We start from the raw sequence: 23,620 nt of genomic DNA, 5'->3' as shown, positions 1-23,620 counted from the left end.
GGGCCCTCCCACACACCGCCCACACCTATTCTCCATCCCTTCAAAGAACCTGCTCATACAGGCCACATATCATTGAAGACAAATGGACAATTCCAGTGATGCTGAATGCCACATTAATCAACTGCAAACTCGTCACGGGAACGAGTGCCAATCTCCTCAGCCTCTCCGATTTGAACCACCTAAGAGTTCAACCAACAGTTTTTGTTTGACTGGAACAACTGATTGGCTATGCGCAGAATGCGATTGAAATGCGAGGGGTATGTGACCTAGAAGCATGGGTGCATAATCAAAGTCACATTGTGCAATTCGCCATTGTGGACACAAAGTGAGAGTCCATATTGGGAGTGAAAGTGTGCAAAGCCCTGAACCTCGTTGAGCGACTGTACGTTCCAGACAGCGTGAAGACAAAGGATTATTGTAACTGGCTACGAGATATGATGCCGCAGTCATCTGATGAGGACAGTGATGAAACAGATGATGAGCCAGAAGAGGAAGACTATGAAGGCCTATCAACTTTATTTGCAACTGGTTGATCAACCATTTGGACATGCAGCATTTGTGCAGTAGATTGGAGCAATTGTGCAAATATTTGGCCACCACAGTGTATGGTGAAGGTGAAGGAAGGGATTTAACTGAGCATATGGGAGCATCTCTTTTCCATAGTAACTGTGTTAAAGACCAAAATAAGCCAGAACTTTATTGCAAAATGGATTATATGAATGAGGAAATTGATGCAGATAAACTGTTTTACTGGAAACACAATTTTTGAAAGATTTTTCACCAATGTCTTTGGAATCCCAAAAGCTTTGTTTATTTCCTACTTTGGGCAGCTCGCCATTGAATGACCCAGAACCTGAAGATGACCTAATTGGCATTTGAGCTGCTTCCTTCCAACAATGAGTCTGAAAGTCCCACTGATTGTGAAAGATTCTCTACGGACGTGGGACAGTTAATAAACTTCTCGTGGTCTGAATGTTGCAATAAGATATGGTTGATATAATAATTGATATGGTTAATCTCTACAGATATGAGGAAACAATAATTGTAGTTGGGTTGACAAAAAGGGACTTATTGATGTCACTCAGAACATTGTGTACAACAGGTTTCTGCTGGATGCGTAGCCAGAGTGGCTCCTTCAACAATGAACCTGTTGATTCAATCTGTTCTCTGATGGATGTCCATTGGACGCCATCTTGGAAATATTGGGGCCAAAGAATCACATTAAAAATAAAATGTTTATCTTAATTAAAAAAACAAAAAACTTTATTTGCAACTAGTGACAAAGTGATCACGGGTGGCATACAATGTGTGCAGGATAACGGCGAGACTGACAGTTCTAAGCTGGACTGTACAGAGGCTGACAATGAGAGTGCAACACTGAACAAATAAGTCGAGAGCACACCTATTGTGAACAGCCAACAAAAAAATGCAGACATCTTGGAGAAGTTGACTCCAGATGAGAAGCACAAAGAGGTCAAAGATACGTCAGATAATCTAAAGGGAACTGATCGTAAAAAGATTAAAGATTGTGGGAGAATCTAGAAATTGGAGTCACTTTAAAAGTAAGAACTTGAACATTTAAGGCAGAGGAGAAATTTTTCTCTCAGAGGGTCGTGAATCTTTGGAACTCTCTTCCTCAAAGGGCAGCGGAAGCAGAGTCTGTGAATATTTTGAAGATGGAGTTGAATAGATTCTTGATAAGCAAGGGGGTGAAAGGTTATCGGGGGGAATGTGGAGTTGAGGTTACAATCAGATCAGCCGGGAACCTATTGAATGGTGGAGCAGGCTCGAGGGGCCGAATGGCCGACTCCTGCTCCTAATTTGTATGTTATTACATCCTTTATAATAGATTGTAGCATTTTCCCTCCTACTGATGTCAGGCTAATGGGTCTGTGGTTCCCCGTTTTCTCTCACCCTCCTTAAATATTGGGGTTACATTTACCACCTTCCAACCTGCAGGAACCATTCCAGAATCTATAGAATTTTGAAAGATGACCACCAATGTATCCACTATCTCGACAGCCACCTCTTTCAGCACTCTGGGATGTAGAGCAGCAGCTTTTGGAGATTTATTAACTGTCAACCACATAAATTTCTCCAGTACTACTTTTTCACAAATACTAATCTCTTTCAGTTCCTCGTGCTCACTAGTCCGTTGGTTCTCTCGTGTTCTGGGGACAAATTCTGTATCTTCCTCCATGAAGACAGACACACATTGTTTAGTTTCTCTGCCATTTCCTTATTCCCCATTATAAACTCTCCTGTCTCTGTCTGGAATGGACCCACATTGGTCTTTGCTAATCTTTTCCTTTTCACATACGTATCGGAGCTTTTCCAGTTGGTTTTTATGTTTATCGTCAGTTTGCTCTAATATTCTATTTTCTCTTTATCAGTTTCTTGTTCCTTTGCTGAATTCTAAAACAAGTTCTCAATCCTCAGGCGTACAGCTATTTTGGCCACTTTATGAGTCTCTTCTTTGATCAAATGGAATCTTTAACATTTCTTGTTAGACACGGTTGCATCACTTTTCCTGTTGGATTTTTGCTCCTTAAAGGAATCTATGTTTGTTGTTTTTGTGTGAAATAAGAGTCGTCAAGTCCCAGGGGACCAGAGGCTGCTTTCCCCTTTGAGAAAGTGAGCTGACTGGTGGTGATAGAATCTGAGGGTCACCACACCTCAGGCGAGGGGCAATGTTGAAAAGGTGGGGCCTTCATGGATAACCTCAGCCGGTACGGGAGCTGAACCCATGATGTTGAAGTCGCTGTACACCACACACCAGCCATCCAGCCAACTGAGTTAACTCTCCCCGGTGTGAACTTGCTGGTGTCTCCGCAGGCTGGATAATGTAGTGAATCCCTTCCCACATCGAGAGCAGGTGAACGGCCTCTCCCCAGTGTGAACTCGTTGGTGTGTCTGCAGGCTAGATAACTCAGTGAATTTGTTTCCACACTGAGAGCAGGTGAACGGCCTCTCCCCAGTGTGAACTCGCTGGTGTCTCTGCAGGCTGGATAATTGACTGAATCCCTTCCCACATTGAGAGCAGGTGAACGGCTTCTCCCCAGTGTGAACTCGCTGGTGTGTCTGCAGGCTGGATAATTGACTGAATCCCTTCCCACATTGAGAGCAGGTGAACGGCTTCTCCCCAGTGTGAACCCGCTGGTGTGTCTGTAGGTGGGATAACTGAGTGAATTCCTTCTCACATTGAGAGCAGGTGAATGGTCTCACCCCAGAGTGAACTAGCTTGTGTGCATTCAGATAGGATGAATGAGTGAATCCCTTCCCACACTGAGAGCAGCTAAACGGCCTCTCCCTTGTGTGAACCCGGTGGTGTGTCCGCAGGGTGGATGAATCACTGAATCTCTTCTCACACTGAGAGCAGCTGAATGGCCTCTCCCCAGTGTGAATGCGCTGGTGTGACCGCAGGCCGGATGGATCACTGAAATCCTTCCCACACTGAGAGCAGGTGAATGGCTTCTCCCCAGTGTGAACACGCTGGTGTGTATTTAGGTGGGATAACTGAGTGAATCCCTTCTCACATACAGAGCAGGTGAATGGCCTCTCCCCAGTGTGAATACGTCGATGAATCTCCAGTTGAGATGGGGCACTGAATCCCTTCCCACAATCCCCACATATCCACGGTTTCTCCATGTTTTGTGTCTCCTCGAATCTCTGCAGGTCAGAAAATCAGTTGCAGCCTCGTCCACACACAGAACACGTGTGCGGTCTTTCCCCGCTGTGAATGGTGCAATGTTTTTTCAGGCTGTGTAACTGGTTAATGCTCTTTCCACAGTCAGTACTCTGGAACCCTCTCACTCGGATGTGTGTGTCTCGGTGCTTTTCCAGTCACAATTATGTTTAAAATCTTTTGATGCTGACAGGTTGGGCAAACATTTTTCCTTCCCCTTCTCGATTCAAAGGCCGATGATATTCAGGTCCCAAGGAATCTGGTGACTGTCAGATCGAGAGGTTATGTTTGAGATTTCTGTCTGTAATTCCTCCTCTTTTCATATCCTGTAAAAGGAGTTTACAGAAGACATCACTGTCAGTACAGGGTAGAAATTCAGAACAGAGATTTCTAGTTTCTAGAGAACATTTTTTTCTCTCACGTTTCCCAATACCTAGTCTCTAATACCTATTTTGCCATACCTAGGGAGTGGACTCAGAGGGTGGAGTGCCGGAGCAGTAAGTACAAAACACTTACCTCGGGAATTCAAGGCCTAGTCTCCAGGGAGAGGATGTGAAGAGCCGGAGCATCAGAGTAGTAAATATAAAGACCTTTCCTAGTTTCCAGGGTGAGAACTGAGAGGTCTGGATTTTTGGAGCTGAGTAAAAAACCTTTCCCTGGGGATTCGTGGTCTGCTCGTGGAGCGGACTTAGAACATACAACATACAGTGCAGAAGGACACCATTCGGCCCATCGGGTCTGCACCAACCCTCTTAAGCCCTCACTTCCACCCTATCCCTGTAACCCAATAACTCCTCCTAACCTTTTTGGTCACTAAGGGCAATTTATCATGGCCAATCCACCTAACCTGCACGTTTTTGGACTGTGGAAGGAAACCGGAGCACCCGGAGGAAACCCACGCACACACGAGGAGAACATGCAGACTCTGCACAGACAGTGACCCAGCAGGGAATCGAACCTGGGACCCTGGCTCTGTGAAACAACAGTGCTATCCATGGGATGGCCGGCAATCTCGAAAGTCCGTTGCAGCTCGCATTTTACAAGCCGGTCTCAACCGTTGGGCGTTCCTCTCGCAATCGGAAATGCCGCGAACGAGTGCCGCGATCCTCCCAAAACCTGCCCACTACCCACCCGCGGGTTGCGACACTGAGTTTGTAAACCCCTTGAGTGTTGGAGGCGTGAGTACAAAGACCTTACCTCAGAGATTCGCAGCCTAACTCTCCAGGAGTGCACCCGGAGGGACGGAGTATCGGAGCTGTGAATATAAAAACCTTACCTCGGGAATTCACGGCCTAGTCTCCAGGGGGCGGACTCGGAGGGACTGAGTACTAGAGCTGTGAGTGTAAAAACCTTACCTCAGGGATTTGCGGCCCAGTCTCCAGGGAGTGGACTCGGAGAGGCAGAGTATCGGAACTGTGAGTATAATAACATTACCTTGGGGATTCGCAGCCTGGTCTCCTGGTAGTGTACCTGGACATGTGAAGTTTCGGAGCTGTGAGCATGAATTTGCACTGGTTGGAGATTTTAAATCTGGGGCATAGTCTAAAAATTAGGGCTAAACTGTTCAGGAGCGATATTTGGAACAACATTTTCACACAAAGGATGGTAGAGGTTCGGATTTCTTTTCCACAAACAGCATTTGATGTTGGATCAGTTGTTAATTTTAAATGAGATCTATAGATTTTTGTTGAACAAAGATTTGATGGGATATGGACCAACGGCAGGTATATGGAGTTAGGCACATTCTCCCCAAGTCTGCATGGGTCGAACACCCACAACCCAAAGATGTGCAGGATAGGTGAATTGGCCACGCTAAATTGTCCCTTATTGCAAAAAAAATTATTGGATACTCTGAATTTATAGAAAACAAGGAAAGAAAAAGGTATAATGGAGTTAGGTCACAGATCAGCCATGATCTCCTTGAATGGTGGGGCATGTGCAAGGGACTGAATGGCCTACTCCTGTTCCTATAAGACCATAAGAGAACCATAAATAATATATCTAATCTGTAGCATATAACACTAGGCATATCTCTGTCCTACATTAGTTAGATGTCCACTTAAATGTCAGCCATCGCCTGGGGAAACCAGCCCTTTAATTGTGAACATTGGGAAGGAGACCATCCTTTTAGCCAGACAAATAAATGTGTCAAGCTGAGGGAGCAAAGGATGCCAATGTCTTTAAGAGAGAGAGAGACCTGGGCCAACCTTTCCAGAGTCTGCACCCTCCCTGGATTCACTTCCTTTCCCTTCAGTTGCTGCAAGTGACCAATTGAAGGTGAGAATGAGAAAAGAAATGGAAAGGGGAGAAAATAAAGTGTTTTACTCACAGATGATGGAGACAGGAGGAGGTTTTAGTTTGTGTGAATATTCAGTCACACAAAGCCCGCGCTCTGATTGGCTGGAGCAACAGAGTCCTTCCGGTCCTGCACCTCTTCCCATTAGTCACCAAATCAGCAGGAAGGTCAGGGGGTGGGCTCTCCTCCGCACATGCGCATCTTCCCCTCTCTCTTGGACATGCGCAGTCCCGGGTCTGGGGGAGATCACCGAGTGGCTTCCCGCTCTGGCCGGAGCCGTCAGCCGGTTGCCTGGAAACCTTGTCTGGAGGAGGTTCTGTTGTCGGGTTTTTCTCCCTCAACCGACAGTAAATTAATATCAGAGAAATGTCCAGTGTTGTTAAATGGTGCAGATTAGATATATTATTGATGGTTATGTAATGAAGTACATTTATTATAATTTATAGCTGTGTAATATTGTGCTGTAGCTACGTTATATATTTCCAGTCATCTCCTCCCTCAGAGGGTTGTTCGTCTCTGGAATTCTCTTCCACAGGGACCAGTGGAGTCTGGGGGTCACTGAATATATTCACCACTGAGTTGGACAGATTTCTGATTGACCAGGGAGTCGAGGGTTATGGGGAACAGGCAGGAAAATGGAGAGAAAGCTGAGATGAGGAGGGATTTCCTCACTCGAGGATGAAACTTTGGAATTCTCTCCCCTAGAGACCGTGGAGCCTCAGTCATCAAGTGTTTTCAAAATGAGGAGGTGCCGGCGTTGGACTGGGGTGAGCACAGTAAGAGGGCAGCACGGTAGCATTGTGGATAGCACAATTGCTTCACAGCTCCAGGGTCCCAAGTTCGATTCCAGCTTGGGTCACTGTCTGTGCGGAGTCTGCACATCCTTCCCGTGTATGCGTGGGTTTCCTCCGGGTGCTCCGGTTTCCTCCCACAGTCCAAAGATGTGCGGGTTAGGTGGACTGGCCATGCTAAATTGCCCTTCGTGTCCAAAATTGCCCTTAGTGTTGGGTGGGGTTACTGGGTTATGGGGATACGGTGTAGGTGTTGACCATGGGTAGGGTGCTCTTTCCAAGAGCCGGTGCAGACTCGATGGGCCGAATGGCCTCCTTCTGCACTGTAAATTCTATGATAAGTCTTACAACACCAGGTTAAAGTCCAACAGGTTTGTTTCGAATCACTAGCTTTCGGAGCAGTGCTCCTTCCTCAGGTGAATCATCTGCGGAAGGAGCTGTGCTCTGAAAGCTAGTGTTTGAAACAAACCTGTTGGACCTTAACCTGGTGTTGTAAGTATTTTCAAGACAGAGATTGATAGGTTTCTTGATATTGAAGATATCAAGGCATATGGGGGAATAGTGTGGGAAAATAGTGCTGAGGTAGATCGGTCAATTAGCTCATTAAATGGTTCAGCAGATTTGATGGGCTGAATGGCTGACTGCAGCCCCGATTTGTTATGATCTCTGTGCCCAGGACAGGAAGCAGTGAGCATGGATCTGTTAATCAACCTGAATCAGCACCTTCAGGAAAATTGGGAAGGTGAATATTAGATACAGCAGTGTGAGAACAGAGTGAGAATAGAGGGGGAATGTGCGGGATGGAGATTTACAGCTTTGGGAAATAAGAGACAGAAGAATTTTCCATAAAAAACTCAAATTGTCTGTTCTGAATGTCTATCCTGTACTGACAGTGATGTCTTTTGTAAATTGTTTTTGCAGGATATTTGGCAAGGAGGAATTAGACACAGAAAACTCAAATATCAAGTCTTGATCTGACAGAGTCACTCGATTTAGCAGGCCCTGAATATCATTGGCTTTGAATCTCAAAGGAGAAATGTTTGCCTGAACTGCCAGCTGAAAAGATTTTAAATATCAGTGTGACTGAAATAGCACCAAGGAACACGCAGCCGAGTGAGCGTGTTCCAGAGTACTGACTGTGGAAAGAGCTTTGAACAGTTACACAGCCTGAAAAAACATCGCACCATTTACACCGGAGAGAGACCATACATTTGTTCCGTGTGTGGATGAGCTTTCAACTGATCGTTAAACCCAGAGAGACACGAGACCCAAAACATGGAGAAACCGTGGACCTGTGGGGACTGTCGGAAGGGATTCAGAACCCCATCAGAGCTGGAAGCACATCGACGCAGTCACACTGGGGAGAGGCCATTCACCTGCTCTCAGTGTGGGAAGGAATTCACTCGGTTATCCAGCCTGCGGACACACCAGCGGGTTCACACTGGGGAGAGGCCATTCACCTGCTATCAGTGTGAGAAGGAATTCACTCGGTTATCCAGCCTACGGACACACCAGCGGGTTCACACTGGGGAAAATCCATTCACCTGCGCTCAGTGTGAGAAGGGATTTACTCAGTTATCCCATCTGCAGACACACCAGCGAGTTCACACTGGGGAGAGGCCGTTTACCTGCTCTGTCTGTGGGAAGGGATTCACTCAGTTACCCCATCTGCAGACACACCAGCGAGTTCACACAGGGGAGAGGCCATTCACCTGCTCTGTGTGTGGAAAGGGATTCACTCAGTCATCCCACCTGCTGACCCACAAAGTAACTCACACCAATGAGAGACCCTTTAAATGCTCTGACTGCGGGAGAGATTTCCAAAGCTCTCATGTACTGATGATCCACCAGCGCATTCACACTGAGGAGAGACCGTTCAGCTGCTCTCACTGCACAAAGATGTTTCAAACATCATCCGCACTGTGGCAACATCAGCAAATTCACATTGGAGAAAGGCCATTCAACTGCTCTGACTGTGGGAAGGGATTCACTCGGTTATCCACCCTGCTGACACACCAGCGGGTTCACACTGTGAAGAGACCGTTCCCTGATCCATGTGTGGGAAGAGATTCACTTGGACATCCAGTCTGATGAAATATAATGTCACTCACACCAATGAGAGACCCTTTAAATGCTCTGACTGTCGGAGAGGGTTCAGGAGTGCTGGAGTTCTGATGATCCACCAAAGCATTCACACTGAGGAGAGACCATTCCGCTGCTCTCACTGCACAGAGGTTTAAAACATCGGCCAATCTGCATTTACACCAGCGACTTCACAAGTGATGACAAGAGTTGGATGCTGCTGTTATTGCTGCTGTTAATCACATCCAGGACTGAACCATGTTCATTCTGACACTTGGTGAAATGGGAGGGTCGGAGGTTTCTTTCTACTGGACTGGTCGGTCTCACGACTTTGCTTTCAGTGGGCTGATGCTCTTTGAGCCTGGGAGAGCACATTTCCACTGAAATGATCCACAGAAGCTGATGAAGGACATATATTTTATCCCGGACAGTAAATAGTATTTACCCCCCACTACAGTTAAATAAATACAGAATTAACCGGAAAAACACAGCAGACCTGGCAGCATCTGTGGAGAGAGAACAGAGTTAACATTCCACGTCCAATGTAACTCTACTTCAGAACTAAAGAGGGGGAGAAATGTGATGGGTCTGATACTGTTGAGAAAGGGGAAGGGTCAGGTAGAACAAAAGAGAAAGTCAGGGATTGGTTAGAGGGCGGGTGAGATTAAAAGACTAAAATGTCCTGGAACAAAAGGCAAAGGTAGAGGCAATGGATTGGATTGGATTTGTTTATTGTCACATGTACCAAGGTGCAGTGAAAAGTATTGTTCTGCAGACAGCTCAGACAGATCATTCAGTACATGGTTGTAGTAAAGAAAAAAAACATTGGTCCAGAGTAAGTGTTAATGGCAGAATAAAGGACAGCTCTGTCTGGAAGCAAAAAAAACCCCATGAAAACAAGATGTAGACTGACACTCAGCAAAAAAAAAAAAAATCAAAATTGAGGAGAGAGTTCAGGGTGTGAAGTTGTTGAACTCAATGTTGAGTCCAGAAGGCTGTAAAGTGCCTCATGGGAAGATGAGGGGCTGTTCGTCCAGCTTGTGTTGGGCTTCTCCGGAACATTGCAGCAGGCCGAGGACAGAAATGTGAGCCTGAGAGCAAGGTGGTGAATTCTAATGGCACCAAGCGGAAGGTCAGGGTCATGCTTGTGGACTGAGCGGAGGTGTTCCACAAAGAGGGCAGGGAACAGGCTACAGATGAATTAAAGAGTTTGGGTCCAGAACATTGTGAACATCCTTTTACTCTGGTTGTCTTTGATCCTCAAGTCATTTTCTGTATTTTTAACCATGTTCTGTTTCATTAATAAACTTTTGTCAGAAATGTTAATAATTGGGGAAAACTAAGATTTGGAAAATGAAATGGGGATAAAATAAAACGGGGAGTTGATAATGGCAACTATCTGAAGAGGTTTTGAGATGCAAATTTGCACATCAGTGAGAAAAGCAAGTGTTTACCCATGTGACTAGAGGATAACAATGGGGTTTAGAAGAGGTAACTTCAAAGTGGAGAGATAAGGAAAGTGATATGTATATGCTAAAAGCTGACTCCACAGGGTGGATAACATCAAAGGGAAAGAATGATATATCAATAACATAATGCTTGTGACAAGGACAGAGGCAAACAAACCATCACAGCCACACCCAGCTGCAGAAAATGTCTCCCGAAGAGAAGTAGCAGATTTTGCCTTTGCTGAAACTGAGTACGGTTTCCCCAAACTTGGCAAATAACCAGCACATGGTAACTATCTGCTGGATTTGGCTCAGAGTTATATAATGGATGTTGGTTGGGAACAAGGAGGCATCTCAGAGTTCAGGAGACATAGGTAGTTGGGAACCAAGTGGTAACTGCCTGTAACACAGTGTGTGTATAGCCATCAGTGTACTTAACTGTTGTAGTGTATTATTGTCTTCCTGTTTTTTATTTTAAATAAATGTTCTTTATTAATGGTTCACACAACGACTGGAATATTCCACCCTGGTTCACATTTTTCTCACAATATACCAAATTAAAAATATACGCTGTGAAGAACCAGTGTTCCAAGTTACTCTTCTGGATTTTGGGATACCCTCATATTAACATCAGGTGGATTCTTAACAAATTGGGGGCTTGCCTGGGATTTTGGAAAGCATAATCCCTTGGGTGTAAAGGAATTTGTGAGTTGTAAATATAACAAGAGTGGGGAAAGTTTGGAACAAAGTAAGCAATACATGGTTTAAACTAAGGTGACTGCAGCATGATTCTTCCTGTGGCTAAGGCTTTCCTTAAGGCGGAGATGTAACTCTGCATGATCACTTCTGGTGACAGCCATGAGCTGACCGGTCGCACGCAAGGTGACTCTGGTGTGAAATCCTTGAATATGACCTTTTGACCCCATCAATTGGGCACCAAAATTATTCACGACCCCACTCCCACCCCTCACACACACCGCCTAACCCCCGTAAACCGCATCAACGAGAAATAGAAAAGACAGCCAACCACCCAGCGGAAAAGCCAGCAAGGACAAGGGGAGGATACCGCAGCTTCAGAGCAAAGGGGGGGGGGGGGGGGTACCGCAGCTTCAGAGCCGGCAGCCACACGAGGTGGCACGGAACCGAGAAGGACCAACTCCACAGAGTTCTCAGCGCAGTCCCAAGCTGATGGACAAACTTATCGGCTTCATCACCTCCAAGCCCCATAGCCACAGGGAGGAGCTGCAGACCTCTTGGCAGCCGTCGAGATAGCAGTGGAGGCGGCAACGGCCCCCATGAGGGAGGCTATGTCCAAAATGGAGCGGCGGCTTGAGGCCCAAAGATCGATGGCGAGAGCCCTCGAGAAGGCTGCCATGAAGCAAGGGAATGGGATCGTGGTAAGATTAATCAGGGCCCAGAAGGGCTTAGAAAAAATAGATGACCGGGAGAACAGGTCTCAATGCCAAAACCTAAGAATTGTGGGGTACCAGAAGGTATGGAGGGGCGGAACCCCACGGATTATATATCGGCAAAGCTCGGGAAACCGGTTGGTGAGGAGGGCTTCGCCAAACACCCGAAGGTGGACCACACCCACAGGTCGCTTCAGCAGTGGCCCAGAGTCAGGAGACCTCCGCAGCCGATAATTGTAAAGTTCCACAAGTATCAGGACAAAGAATGGATCCTGAGGTGGGCGAAATGTGCGAGAGGGTGAAGTGGGAAGGACATTTCATCTGCTTGTATCAAGACATTGGGGCAGACCCGGCCAAGTTCCAGGCCGAATTTAACAGCCCTAAAACCACCCTATACAAAAGCAAGGTGCGGTTTGGCATGTTTTACCCTGCCAAGTTATGGGTCACATGCCAGGGGAAAGAGTACTATTTCGACACGCTGGAGGAGGCCAACAAATACATCCAGAAGAATGGTCTGGACAGGCAGTGCGAGTGCACATGGGCTAGAATGCGAGAGCTGAGAGGCAGGAACGAATGTGGACAGAGATGACAGGTGCAAGGGAGCGGGGAAGAGGCAGACGGGGTTAAATAGGGAACCTGTCCAAGAGAGGAGCCGCTACACCAGCGAATAAGCTGGTGCTTGGAAGTACAATGAAGCAGGAGGCTGCGGCGCATCTCCTGGGAGGGAAGGCACGCCTGGCAGGCGGGAGAGGCAAGACAAATTCAGGGAAAACAAAGGGGCAAAGAAATCAGTGCCGGGGTTGTGGGGGAGGGAGGGAATGGTAGGGGGAAGCACAAGGGTAAGAGGAGACGGGGGAGGGGGTAGAGAGCTGGCTGCAACAGACAACACGTGGAGATGGCGAAAAAGAGGAAGCAGTTTGCGGCCAGTTTGAACGGCCTGAGAGCGAGGGCAGGCCCGATCGGACAGGGCCGGGCCCACATGGTGAGTACAGTTAACCCCGCAGGAGGGGGCAGCACACCAGCACCTCCAACCCGGTTGTTAAATAGACCGTGAGGGTATCAACGGGCTGTTGAATAGATCCGGATGCCTCGCCCATCTCAAGAGTCTGAGGATGGGCGTAGCCTTCCAACAGGAAACAAACCTGGGAGAGAGGGACCGACAGCGGGTAAGGAAGGGCTGGACAGCACAAACGTTACACTCATGTTTCGACACTCGGACAAGGGGGCATGGCCATAGTCTCATTTACAGCAACAAGCACAGTGATGGACCCAGGAGGTGGTACATAATGGTCAGCGGGACCCTGGAAGGGGCCCCTGTTGTTCCGGTAAACAAATGCCCTGAACTGGAACGACACAGAGTTCATCAAGAAAACAATGGCCGAAATCCCGGACTTGGACACACACCAACTAATGATGGGGGCCACTTTAACAGGACCTGACATTGGACAGATGAAACCCCAGGACAGGTAACATGTCAGGCATGACATGAAAATTGAACACCTTTATGGAGCAGATGGAGAGGGAGAGGATGGGTTGGGGGTAGACCCGTGGAGGTTCCACCAGCCGAGAAAAAAATAATTCTCCTCCCACATGCATAAGGCCTACTCACGGATAGACCTTTTTGTGGTAGGGAAGCGAGTACTTCCAGGAGTAACAAAGGCGGAATACTCCGTGATTGTAATCTCCGATCACTCGATGCATTACATCGACATGTGATTGGAGAAGGAATGGGTCCAACACCCTGCCATGGAGGCTGGACACAGCCCTCCCCACCAATGAGAAATTCAGTACTAAAATATCCCAAACCCTCAACCATTATGTTTCCTGCAACCAGAACAGGGAGATCTCACCCTCCAAATTCTGGGAGGCACTGAAGGTGGTGATCAGGGGGAAACCATAGCTTATAGGACCCTTAGGGACAGGAAGGAAAGGGAAGTCGAGCAGCGGCTGATCGACTCCATGCTGGAGGTGGATCGACAGAACTCCACAGCCCCAACCGTGGAACTGTTGGCAGAAAGGAATAAGCTGCAGATGGAATTTGACCAGCTCTCCACACGGAAGGCAGCCCACCAGCTCTACCAGGCACGGTGGGCCCAGCTCTCCACACGGAAGGCAGCCCACCAGCTCTACCAGGCACGGTGGGCCCAGCTCTCCACACGGAAGGCAGCCCACCAGCTCTGCCAGGCACGGTGGGCCCAGCTCTCCACACGGAAAGCAGCCCACCAGCTCCACCAGGCACGGTGGGCCCAGCTCTCCACACGGAAGGCAGCCCACTAGCTCCACCAGGCACGGTGGGCCTTTTATGAACATGGAGACAAAGCCAGCCGCAAGCTGATGTACCAGTTGAGAAAATAGGCGGCCAGGAAAGAGATAGCTCAACTTAGGGACAGTAACGGTCGGACGGTAGCGAACGCAAACAAGGTTAATAAATAAATCCTTTAAAACCTTTTACCGAGGGCTATACACCTCCAAGACCCCAGAAGGGGTCTCCGGGATGGAACAATTCCTTGACAGACTGGATATGCTGGTGGTGGGGGAGGACGGGAAATGGGTGCTGGAAGCACTGCTAGTGCTGTGCAAAATCGTGGAATGTATCAACACCATGCAATCAGGGAAAGCAGCAGGACCGGATGGGTTCCCGGCAGACTTTAAAAAACATCCTCAGCAGCACTGGCCCCACACTTGCGGGAGATGTTCAATAACTCATTGTCAAAGGGGGCCCTGCCACCCATGCTAGCCCAGCCTCGATCTCTTTAATCCCCAAGAAGGACAAAGACCTAATAGAGTGTGGACCATACAGACCCATCTCTCTCTTAAATACTGATGTGAAAATCTTTGCGAAAGCACTGGCGAGGCGACTGGAGAGCTGCCTGCGGAAGATCAGACAGGGGTTGTTCAGGGCAGACAACTTGCAACAAACATCAGACACCTGTTGAACGTTATAATGACCCCATCAGTGGAGAGGACACCAGAGGTGATCGTCTCCCTAGATGCTGAGAAAGCTTTTGATCGAGTCGACTGGAGGTATCTCCTGGAGGTGCTTGAACAGTTTGGGTTTGGGGCAGGGTTCACCCTGTGAGTGAAGCTGCTGTGCAGCACTCCTATGGCGAGTGTTTAGACGAATGCAACCAGCTCTGAGTACTTCCGGCTGCACAGGGGAACGAGGTGGGAGTGCCCGCTATCCCCACTCCTGTTTATGCTGCCAATTGAGCCGCTGACTCTCGCCCTTAGGTCGGCACCTCCGGCCCAATGGTCCACAGCTCAGCTGGTGGACTTTTTAACAGCTCATTTCCAAAAACAGAGGTTTGAAATCTCTGAAGATCTAGTAAGGGCCATTGACCCAATTAAGGCGGAAGTGGAGAGAGTTGAGCAGTGACTAGAGGCTCAGGGTGCATCTCTACAGAAAATGGAGGAGTCTGTCGCCGACCACGAGGACTGGCTGGGTGGAAGCAGAGCTCTCCTTGGTGGCTGATAGCTTCAGAAAAGTACGTGACAAGGTTGACAAGTTGGAGAATCGAGAGCTTCGGCAAAATATCCGAATAGAGGGTCTGCCAGAGGGGTTAGAGGGCTAGTTATCTTTGGAGTATGTCGCACAGATGCTGCAGAAGCTGGTAGGTGAGAACGTTTTCAGTCACCCCTGATTGGGGCACGGAACTGGCCAAATGGCGAGTCAGATCGAACAGGGTCAAGGCGGTCCTGCATAAGGAATGTGTGAGATTTGGAATGTTGTATCCGGCTCTTTTATGGATCACCTTTCGGAATCAGAAACACTTTTGAGACACTCCAGAGGAGTGATGCTGGTGAAGTAAAAAAAGACAGAGCTATCATACTTAAATGTGGTCAGGTACACGGGAGTCTGGTCCCCACACTTATAGGAGAAAACAGAGCAGTAGAGTTATTCCAGGATTTTATACTGAATTGTGGGACACAAGCTCATCACATGATTTGGTCTTAGCATTATGTGAGAGGTCAAAGGGTGAACAATTACTATTCATCCCGGCTCTGGGTCAATGTCCGTGTGGAGTTTGCACATTCTCCCCGTGTCTGCGTGGGTCTCACCCCCACAACCCAAAGATGTGTAGGGTAGGTGGATTGGCCACACTAAATTACTTCTTAACTGGAAAACAAGAATTTGGTACTCTAAATTTTAAAAATGGATTAGTGAATGAAAATCGCTTATTGTGGCAAGTAGGCTTCAAATGAAGTTACTGTGAAAAGCCCCTCGTCGCCACATTCCGGCGCCTGTTCGGGGAGGCTGGTACGGGAATTGAACCCGCGCTGCTGGCCTGCTTTAAAAGCCAGTTCTTTAGCCCTGTGCTAAACCAGCCTCAGTTAGTGTCGTCTAATGTGTTTTTTCCCCCAATTACAGGACAATTTAGTGTGGTCAGTCCACTTACCCTGCACATCTTTGGGTTGGGGGGGGGGGGGGGGGTGAGACCCATGCAGACACGGGGAGAATTTGCATAACTTGTGATGTTTAAAAGGAGTCACTTTATTTCCCATAATGCGAGAGATATTCCCACAAATAATTGACACCTTAGAGGGCCGGTCAAGTGGCTAGGCGCAATACAAGGGACTCTGGGAAATAATATTAATAGATGACCATCATCCTGTTTTAAACCCCAGATACCAGCCAGGTCCAGCCAAATTGAGCTGGTTGACGTACATAAGGGGGAAGAAACTGTTAATAATGTCATTGGAGGGACTTCCAGTGGTGGCCATGAGCTGAGCGCTCACACAAAATCTTTGACTACGAACCTTTAGTCCCAGCAACGGGCACCAAAAGTAACTGTAATCCCACAGCCTGACCCCCGTCAACCGCACTGACAAGAGGAATGGGAAAAAGTCAGCCGCCCAGTCGAAAAGCCAACAAGGACAAGGGGAGGGTAACCTCAGCCTGGGAGCCGGCAGCCACATGAGGTGGGGCTGATCCCACAGAGCTCCCAGTGCAGACCCAGGCACTGATGGACCAGCTTATGGGATTCATCATCATCTTGGAGCTCCAGGGACATAGGGAGGAGTTGAGAAGAGACCTCCAGCTGTCGAAACAGCAGCAGAAGCTGCTGTGGCCCCCATGAGGGAAGCAATGGCCAAGACGGAGCTTGAGGTCCGGAAGACAATGCAAGAGACCTTAAGAAAGGTGCCATGGATCAAGGGACCGGGTCGTGGCACTTGAGGCCAAGGTGGCGAGCCTGATCAGGGCCCAGGAGGAGCTAAAAGGAAATGTCGATGGCCAGAACAGATCGCGTCAACAGAACTTGAGAATTCTGGGGCCGCCGGAAGGAACGGAGGGGAGGAACCCAATGCAGTGCGTAGCGGTGATGCTCGGGAAGCTGGTCAGCGAGGAGGGCGTCACCAAGCCCCGGAAGTAGACCACGCCTACAGGCCACCTCCCCAAAGTTGGGGAGCCACCGCAGGTGATAACCGTGAGGCTGCACAAGTCCCAGGACAAGGAGCGGAGGTGGGCAAAAGGCGTGAGAGGGTGCAAGTGGGAAGGACATTCCATCTGCTTGTACCAAAACATTGTGCCGACCTGGCCAAGAGTCGGGCCGAATTTAACACCGCCATATCCGCCCTGTACAAAAATGAGGTGCAGTTTGGCATGCTCTACCCTGCCAAGCTATGGGTTACATATCATGGGAAGGAACATTATTTTGATGCCCCGGAGAAAGCCAACACAATAGTACAGAAGAACGGACTGGGCAAACAGCGATAGAATGCAATGGCCAGAACACGGGCTGCAAAAGATGAGAGGGGCAGGGGCGAACACAAGCAAAGGTGCGGAGAAAGTGGGATAAGCAGACGGGGGTTAAATAGGGGAACCTGGCTAAGGGGGTTGCCACTACACTAGCGAGTAAGCTGGTGTATGGGAGCATAGTGAAGGAAGAGGCTGCCGCATGCCACCCAGGAGGGAGGGAGCGTCTGGCAGGAGGAAGGGAAAACAGAGAAATTCAGGGAAATAAGGGCAAAAAGAGCAGTGTTCCAGGGTTGCATTGAAGAGGGAGAGCCAAGGGGGAGGGGGACCAGGAGGGGGGAGCACAAGAGCGGGGGAACAGGGAGAAACAGAAGGGGGAATGGAGGCGGGTAAAGGGCTGGTTACAACAGACAACACGTGGAGATGGTGAAAAAGGGGACGTAGTCAACGGCCATCTTGAATGGCCTGTGAGCAAGGGCAGGCTCAAACGGACAAGGCCGGGACCACAAGGTGCGTGTGGTTGACCCCATAGCAGCGTGCTGGGGGGGGGGGGGGGGGGGGGGGAGGGGGGGCAGACAGCACAGAGTCTCACTTGATGTTGATGACCTGCTCCTCTACATGTCGAACCCCCTAGCCAGCATTCAAAAGCTAACTGGACTCCTCAGGGAGTTCGGCGTCTTCTCAGGTTACAAACTCAACCTGGGAAAGAGCAAAACCTTCCTGGTAAACCCTCAAGGGGGAGGAACAGAGCTGGAGGAATTGCTACTTAATAAAGTGGCCCAAACCAAGTTCAGGTACCTGGGGATCCAAGTGACCCACAACTGAAAGAGGCTCCTCAAATGGAACCTCTCCAGCATGGAGGAGGTGAAGAGGGACCTGTAAAGATGGGGCTCACTCCCTCTTTCCCTGGTGGGAAGGGTACAGACAATCAAAATGAATGTACTGCCTAGGTTCCACTTTGTGTTCAGGTCACTCCCAATCTTCATCCCAAATGCTTCTTCACCAGGTCGATAAGTTAATCATGATCTTAATTTGGGGAAGGGGGAGGGGGGGGGGGGGGAAAGAGATCCTAGGGTGCGTCAGAGTATTTTACACCTGGGGCGGCATGTGGGAGGCCTGGCCCTACCAATCTCCTATTTTACCACTGGGCGGCAAACGAGGAGAGGTGAGGGGGCTAAGTGAACTGGAGGCTGGGTCCGAATGGAGGAGGCCTACTGCATGGGGACATCTCTCCAAGCGCTGGCCACCGTACCACTCTCCTTCATCCCACCCCCCACCCCCGCCACACCCACCTCAGGTGCCCAGTGGTAGTGGCCACCCTCAGGACATGGAACCTGTTCAGGCGCCTCTTCGAACTGGGCGAGGTGTCCATAGAGACCCCCAGCTGCAACAACCACAGGTTCACACTGGCGAAGGTAGACGCCACATTTGGGTCATGGAAGGCAGACAGAGGGACACTGACAGGAGAGGACATGGACAACAGACTGGTAACCATGGGGAACTCACAGAGAGGCTCCAACTCCCTTAAGGGAATGAGCTCAGGTACCTGCAGCTGCCTGACTTTCTCTGTAAGGAGGCAAAAACATTCCCACAAAGACCCAGACATACATTTCTGGACACAATGGTAGGGCTGGACGGGTTAGGGGGTGACAAGTGTGGCGACATCTGCTGATGACTTATGGAAAAGGTCAGGACCCCACTGGATGAGACCATGTGGAAATGGATGGAGGAAATCAGCATGGAGATAGGGGGAGGACTCTGGATCGAGGCGTTGTACAGGGTCAACTCCACCTCCTGCATGTGAGTTGGCGAGGTGGACAGGGAATGTTGACTGGATGGATGGGAGCTTGTGAATAGCAGAGAAGGAACAGGGAGGGGGCCACCCACAGGAGGGAATACAAACCCCTCCCACACAGGCTAAACCAGGAAAACGGAGGGAGTCGCCCTCAATAACTAAATAATGTAATGTGACACTGGGACCTCAATCACGGATATGGTGACAGCACGGGGCTCGTGTTTTGTTGTTTTTATTATTAACTATTATTACCGTTGTTCTTGTATTGTTCTTTGTCTGTGGAGCTCTGTCTTTGTATTACATTCAGGGGCATCAAGGGGCTGGTTTAGCACATAGGGGCTGGTTTAGCACATAGGGGCTGGTTTAGCACAATGGGCTAAATCGCTGGCTTTGAAAGCAGACCAAGGCAGGCCAGCAGCACAGTTTAATTCCCGTACCAGCCTCCCCGAACAGGCGCCAGAATGTGGTGACTAGGGGCTTTTCACAGTAACTTCATTTGAAGGATACTTGTGACAATAAGTGATTTTCATTTCATTCAAATGCCAATAGAAATATTGCAATGATGTCATGGAGAAATTAAACAGAATTTGGATAAATGAAACTAACATTAAGCTTTAACCCGAGGATTTGCAATGGATCAAAAAACAACAAGTTATAGCTCATCAAACATTTGTCAAAGTCATTCAGAAAGCTGAGGGAACCGGGGAACAGACCAAAATGATTCAAGTGACCAACTGGTGGGATGATATTTGGAACTGGGTTACAAATGTACAGATACACCCATGGATAAGAATTGCTTCACACCGCATGATTAATGGTTATAACTCTGATTTTGTTGTATCAGGTGTTTACTTTAGTCATGTTTAAACATTGGGAAGTTGAGATGGAAGGGAAGATAGAAATGGAGTTATATGTGTGAAAACATGAATGAATGAGAGATAAAACTAAAGTGTAACATGGCCTGGACTTGAATGTCTGCTTCCGCGAGGTGGGGTATGATCAGGAAACGTTTTGTGATCCAATTTACTGAGGCTTCATGGATCACAGGGGGACTGTAGCCGGACGGCGAACTGCTAAACTTCTACCAAGCATGATGGGAAAAGTAGCTAATCTTACACAAGCATAGGGACTGTGAAAACAGCTGCAGTTGTTTTAAAAACCTGTGGAACTGATGTTCCACCAGCACATTCACACTGAGGAGGAGAGGCCGTTCAGCTACTTTCACTGTGCAAACAAGTTTAAAACGTCATCTACCCTGCTGATACACCAGTGAGTTCACACCTGGGAGAGGCTGTTCACTGTGTGGGAAGGGATTCACTCAGTTATCCAAATTGCAGACACACCAGCAAGTTCACACTGGGGAGAGGCCATTTACCTGCTCTGACTGTGGGAAGACATTCACTCTATTACACAACCTGCGGAAACACCAGCGACTTCATAAGTCTTCACAGAGATTGGATTCTGCTGTTATTGCTGCCATTAATGACATCCACACTGAACCATGTTAATTCTGACAGTAGGTGAATTGGGAGGGATGGATGGTTTCTTTCTGCTGAACTGCCCAGTCTCACCTTGCTCCCAGCCTCAAAGAGCATCCGTCTCCTTTAGGCATTTGAAGAATATCATTCAAATGCTTTTTGTGTTCAAGTGACAAAGTTTGATTTTCCTGTTTGGAGCAACTGGGATCTTGGGCATCAGAAATAGAAGGATTGAGAACAAGAGCAGGGACGTTATGCTGAAGCTTTCTATAGCTTTGGTTAGGCCACAACTGGAGTATTGAATCCAGTTCTGGGTCTTCAGGAAGGATGTGAGGCTCCTTGAGAGAGGGGAGAGGAGATTTACCAGAATGGTTTCAGGGATAAGGGATTTTAACCACAAGTTTCGTTGAAGAAGTTGGGGGTTGTTCTCCTCAAACTGCCGTTGCTTAAACCGGTGTATTTCAAACTGTTTTTCCCGCAGCCCACTTTTACCAAATTACTGATCTTTAGGACACACGCCGGCTGACCTTCACGATCATTATTGCTTGCCTTTAATGTGACAGGTGAGCCTGTTTGGTCCTCATGATCTGACTTGCTTTGCTATTTAATGTTACATTTTGATAAGGACGATAGCTGACGATTTAAGTTCTCGCTGCATCTTTTGAAAAAAATCAAGAGGTTTGTCCTCGAACTCGCCATGCATTTGAAGATTTGACGGTTTAATCTTTCATTTGCCAGTACTTCCCTGCATAGGGAAACCAGGGGCTGGTTTAGCACAGGGCTAAATCGCTGGCTTTGCAAGCAGACCAAGGCAGGCCAGCAGCACGGTTCAATTCCCGTAACAGCCTCCCCGAACAGGCGCCGGAATGTGGCGACTAGGGGCTTTTCACAGTAACTTCATTTGAAACCTACTTGTGATAATAAGCGATTTTATTGTATTTATTTTTTATATAACGCACAAGGGCTTTGCATCCTGAAGTGCATTGACACAATTAAAGCCATATCTCAAGAAATCATCTTTATACAGCTTTGTTCCCAATTTCAGTTTCTTCTTAATGAGGCCCTGAGGCTCTGTATTTATCTCACACCAGCACTGCTTTGTCCTGCCGTGGACTCTCCTGCGAAGCTCTCTCCAGTAGATTCAGTTGAGAGATCCTGGTCTGTTTGTGTTCTGCCCTCTCTTCCTTATTATAAAATAATCCATCTTTAGTTCTTCACACAGTCCTATTGCTTGCTTGCTGGCAGCTACAAAATGGAGGAATCTCTGCTCCACGATTTCACACCCAAAGCATGGACGTACAGGGCACATGGCGTCAGTGTACGTACCAGACGCGTGACCTTCTCACCGCCCTCTGGCGGAAAGACTCCATCGTTCATATTTAAAGGCCAGTCACGGTCGACATTCTTTTATTTTTTTAAACTTTATTTCCAATACCTGATTTTTCCAAGTATATGACTTTATAATTACTGAAAATTAAAACATTTTCAGTTGAACATGTGCATCCTTACATTTACACACAAACTTTGTTTTAAATATATTCCCATTTATTCAGATATTTAAACAAGTACAGAAAAAAGTACAATCTTGTTTTTACTTTACAAATTATGACTTTAGACAAGATGAAGTAACTTGTCAAACACACACAATGTCACAATATTTCTCACTGTTTCCACTGCATTGCACTATCCAAACATCCAAGTCATCTCCTCCTCCATTCTCACCAAAAGCACTTACTCCCTGGTTTCCAGAGAGTGGTGACACAAAGCAATGACTGTGTAAGTTTCTGTGTAAGTGATGACTGTTAATATGTGTCGGCTGTATTGACTGGCCTCGTTTGATCGGTATTCCTCGCCAACAAATCTGGCCTGGCTTCGCTCTCACTGTCCAGTAGCTGCATCCGCCCCAGTCACAGACTGCTGACCACTGCCCGATCAGGACTTCACAGTGTGGGAGTGCAAGCAGACATTGTGCCAGCTGTTGAACAGCTTGACCACAGAGCCGCAGGTCGTGTACTATCGATCGGTGGAGGGTGACGAACTGAGCAGCGCACAGAAGACAAGCACCAGAGCGGAGCTCCAAGCTGGGGCCACCACTGTTACCATTGTGCACCCATGTGGATGTCTGTCAGCCCCTGTCCCCATCCCCTGCGTGCGGTGACCAGCACATAGCCCAGCCTCGAACCCCATGCCCCCAACACTGCAACCAATTGGAGACTGCCCGCAGCAGCATTCCTATAAGCTGGTCACGGCTGTTGGGGTCATCTTCCTATGATCGGGAATGCCACAACCGATCACTCCACGACCCTCCCGACACCTTCCCATGACCCACCCATGGGTCGCGTTGGTCGCTGAAGGAAACCAACTGGTTCTGATAGGTAAAAAGGTTAATTAATGATCCTTTGATTGTAGATTTTTAAAAACTCAGTTCAAAAGTCATTTTAAAATGGATTCCATCATGACACTGCAAAACTGTACAAATTTAACATCAGTTTACAAAGCACACAGCTTGCAGAAATAAGTAAAGCGAAGGCACAGCATTTGAAACAGTTTGCAAACGAGCTAAGCAAATGCCACATTTCTACTGAAGGTCAGGTTGACATTAGAGTTCATATGAGCCTTCCATTGTTGGAAAGAAGGAATTACAGGATAAAGCGCATACCAGTCCATGATAAGAACAGATTTTGCATACCAATGCCCACTAAAGAATTCACAGATGCAACATGGCTGTTAATTCTAAGTTAATGTTGCATATTGAAGGTTGACAACCCAATTATCGAACCAAATGTATTGAAGACTCATCCAAACCAATCAGCATGTTACAGGGGCAGGAATAGATTGACTTAGGCTGATAACAAATTCCTTAAAGGTAATAGTTTTAGGCTATTATTTCATTCTAGAATCATCTTATACTTTTGCCAAGCTATTTACTATCTTTATTTCG

At 47.9% G+C, this 23,620-nt stretch overlaps 1 protein-coding gene and 1 long non-coding RNA gene across 3 annotated transcripts; one reads left to right on the top strand and one right to left on the bottom strand.

Moving 5' to 3' along the window:
• Positions 1 to 494: 494 nt before the first annotated feature.
• Positions 495 to 6,083, bottom strand: LOC140420132 (uncharacterized). 2 transcript variants are annotated; one of them, XM_072504156.1, is made up of 2 exons: positions 6,015 to 6,083; positions 495 to 4,011 (listed from the first exon to the last, which is right to left on the bottom strand). In XM_072504156.1, the coding sequence occupies exon 2, from the start codon at positions 3,646 to 3,648 to the stop codon at positions 2,797 to 2,799; it is 852 nt and encodes a 283-aa protein (XP_072360257.1). In that variant the 5' UTR covers positions 3,649 to 4,011; positions 6,015 to 6,083; the 3' UTR covers positions 495 to 2,796. The 2 variants fall into 2 exon arrangements, with proteins under 2 accessions (XP_072360257.1, XP_072360259.1); XM_072504158.1 differs by lacking the exon at positions 6,015 to 6,083 and adding an exon at positions 5,120 to 5,862.
• Positions 6,084 to 6,262: 179 nt separating this feature from the next.
• On the top strand, positions 6,263 to 10,798 carry LOC140420142 (uncharacterized). Its single transcript, XR_011946199.1, has 2 exons — positions 6,263 to 6,367; positions 7,694 to 10,798. It is a non-coding gene; the product is annotated as an uncharacterized lncRNA (long non-coding RNA).
• The last annotated feature ends 12,822 nt before the right edge of the window (positions 10,799 to 23,620 follow it).

Source organism: Scyliorhinus torazame, chromosome 5, assembly GCF_047496885.1.
Source record: "Scyliorhinus torazame isolate Kashiwa2021f chromosome 5, sScyTor2.1, whole genome shotgun sequence".
NCBI lineage: Eukaryota > Metazoa > Chordata > Chondrichthyes > Carcharhiniformes > Scyliorhinidae > Scyliorhinus > Scyliorhinus torazame.
The sequence above is the reverse complement of the archived record's forward strand: the minus strand, read 5'-3'. Positions and strand labels throughout refer to the sequence as shown.

Bases quoted from the DNA above. Each gene is read 5' to 3' on its own strand.
- LOC140420132 (XM_072504156.1), bottom strand. From the start codon at position 3,648: ATGGAGAAACCGTGGATATGTGGGGATTGTGGGAAGGGATTCAGTGCC.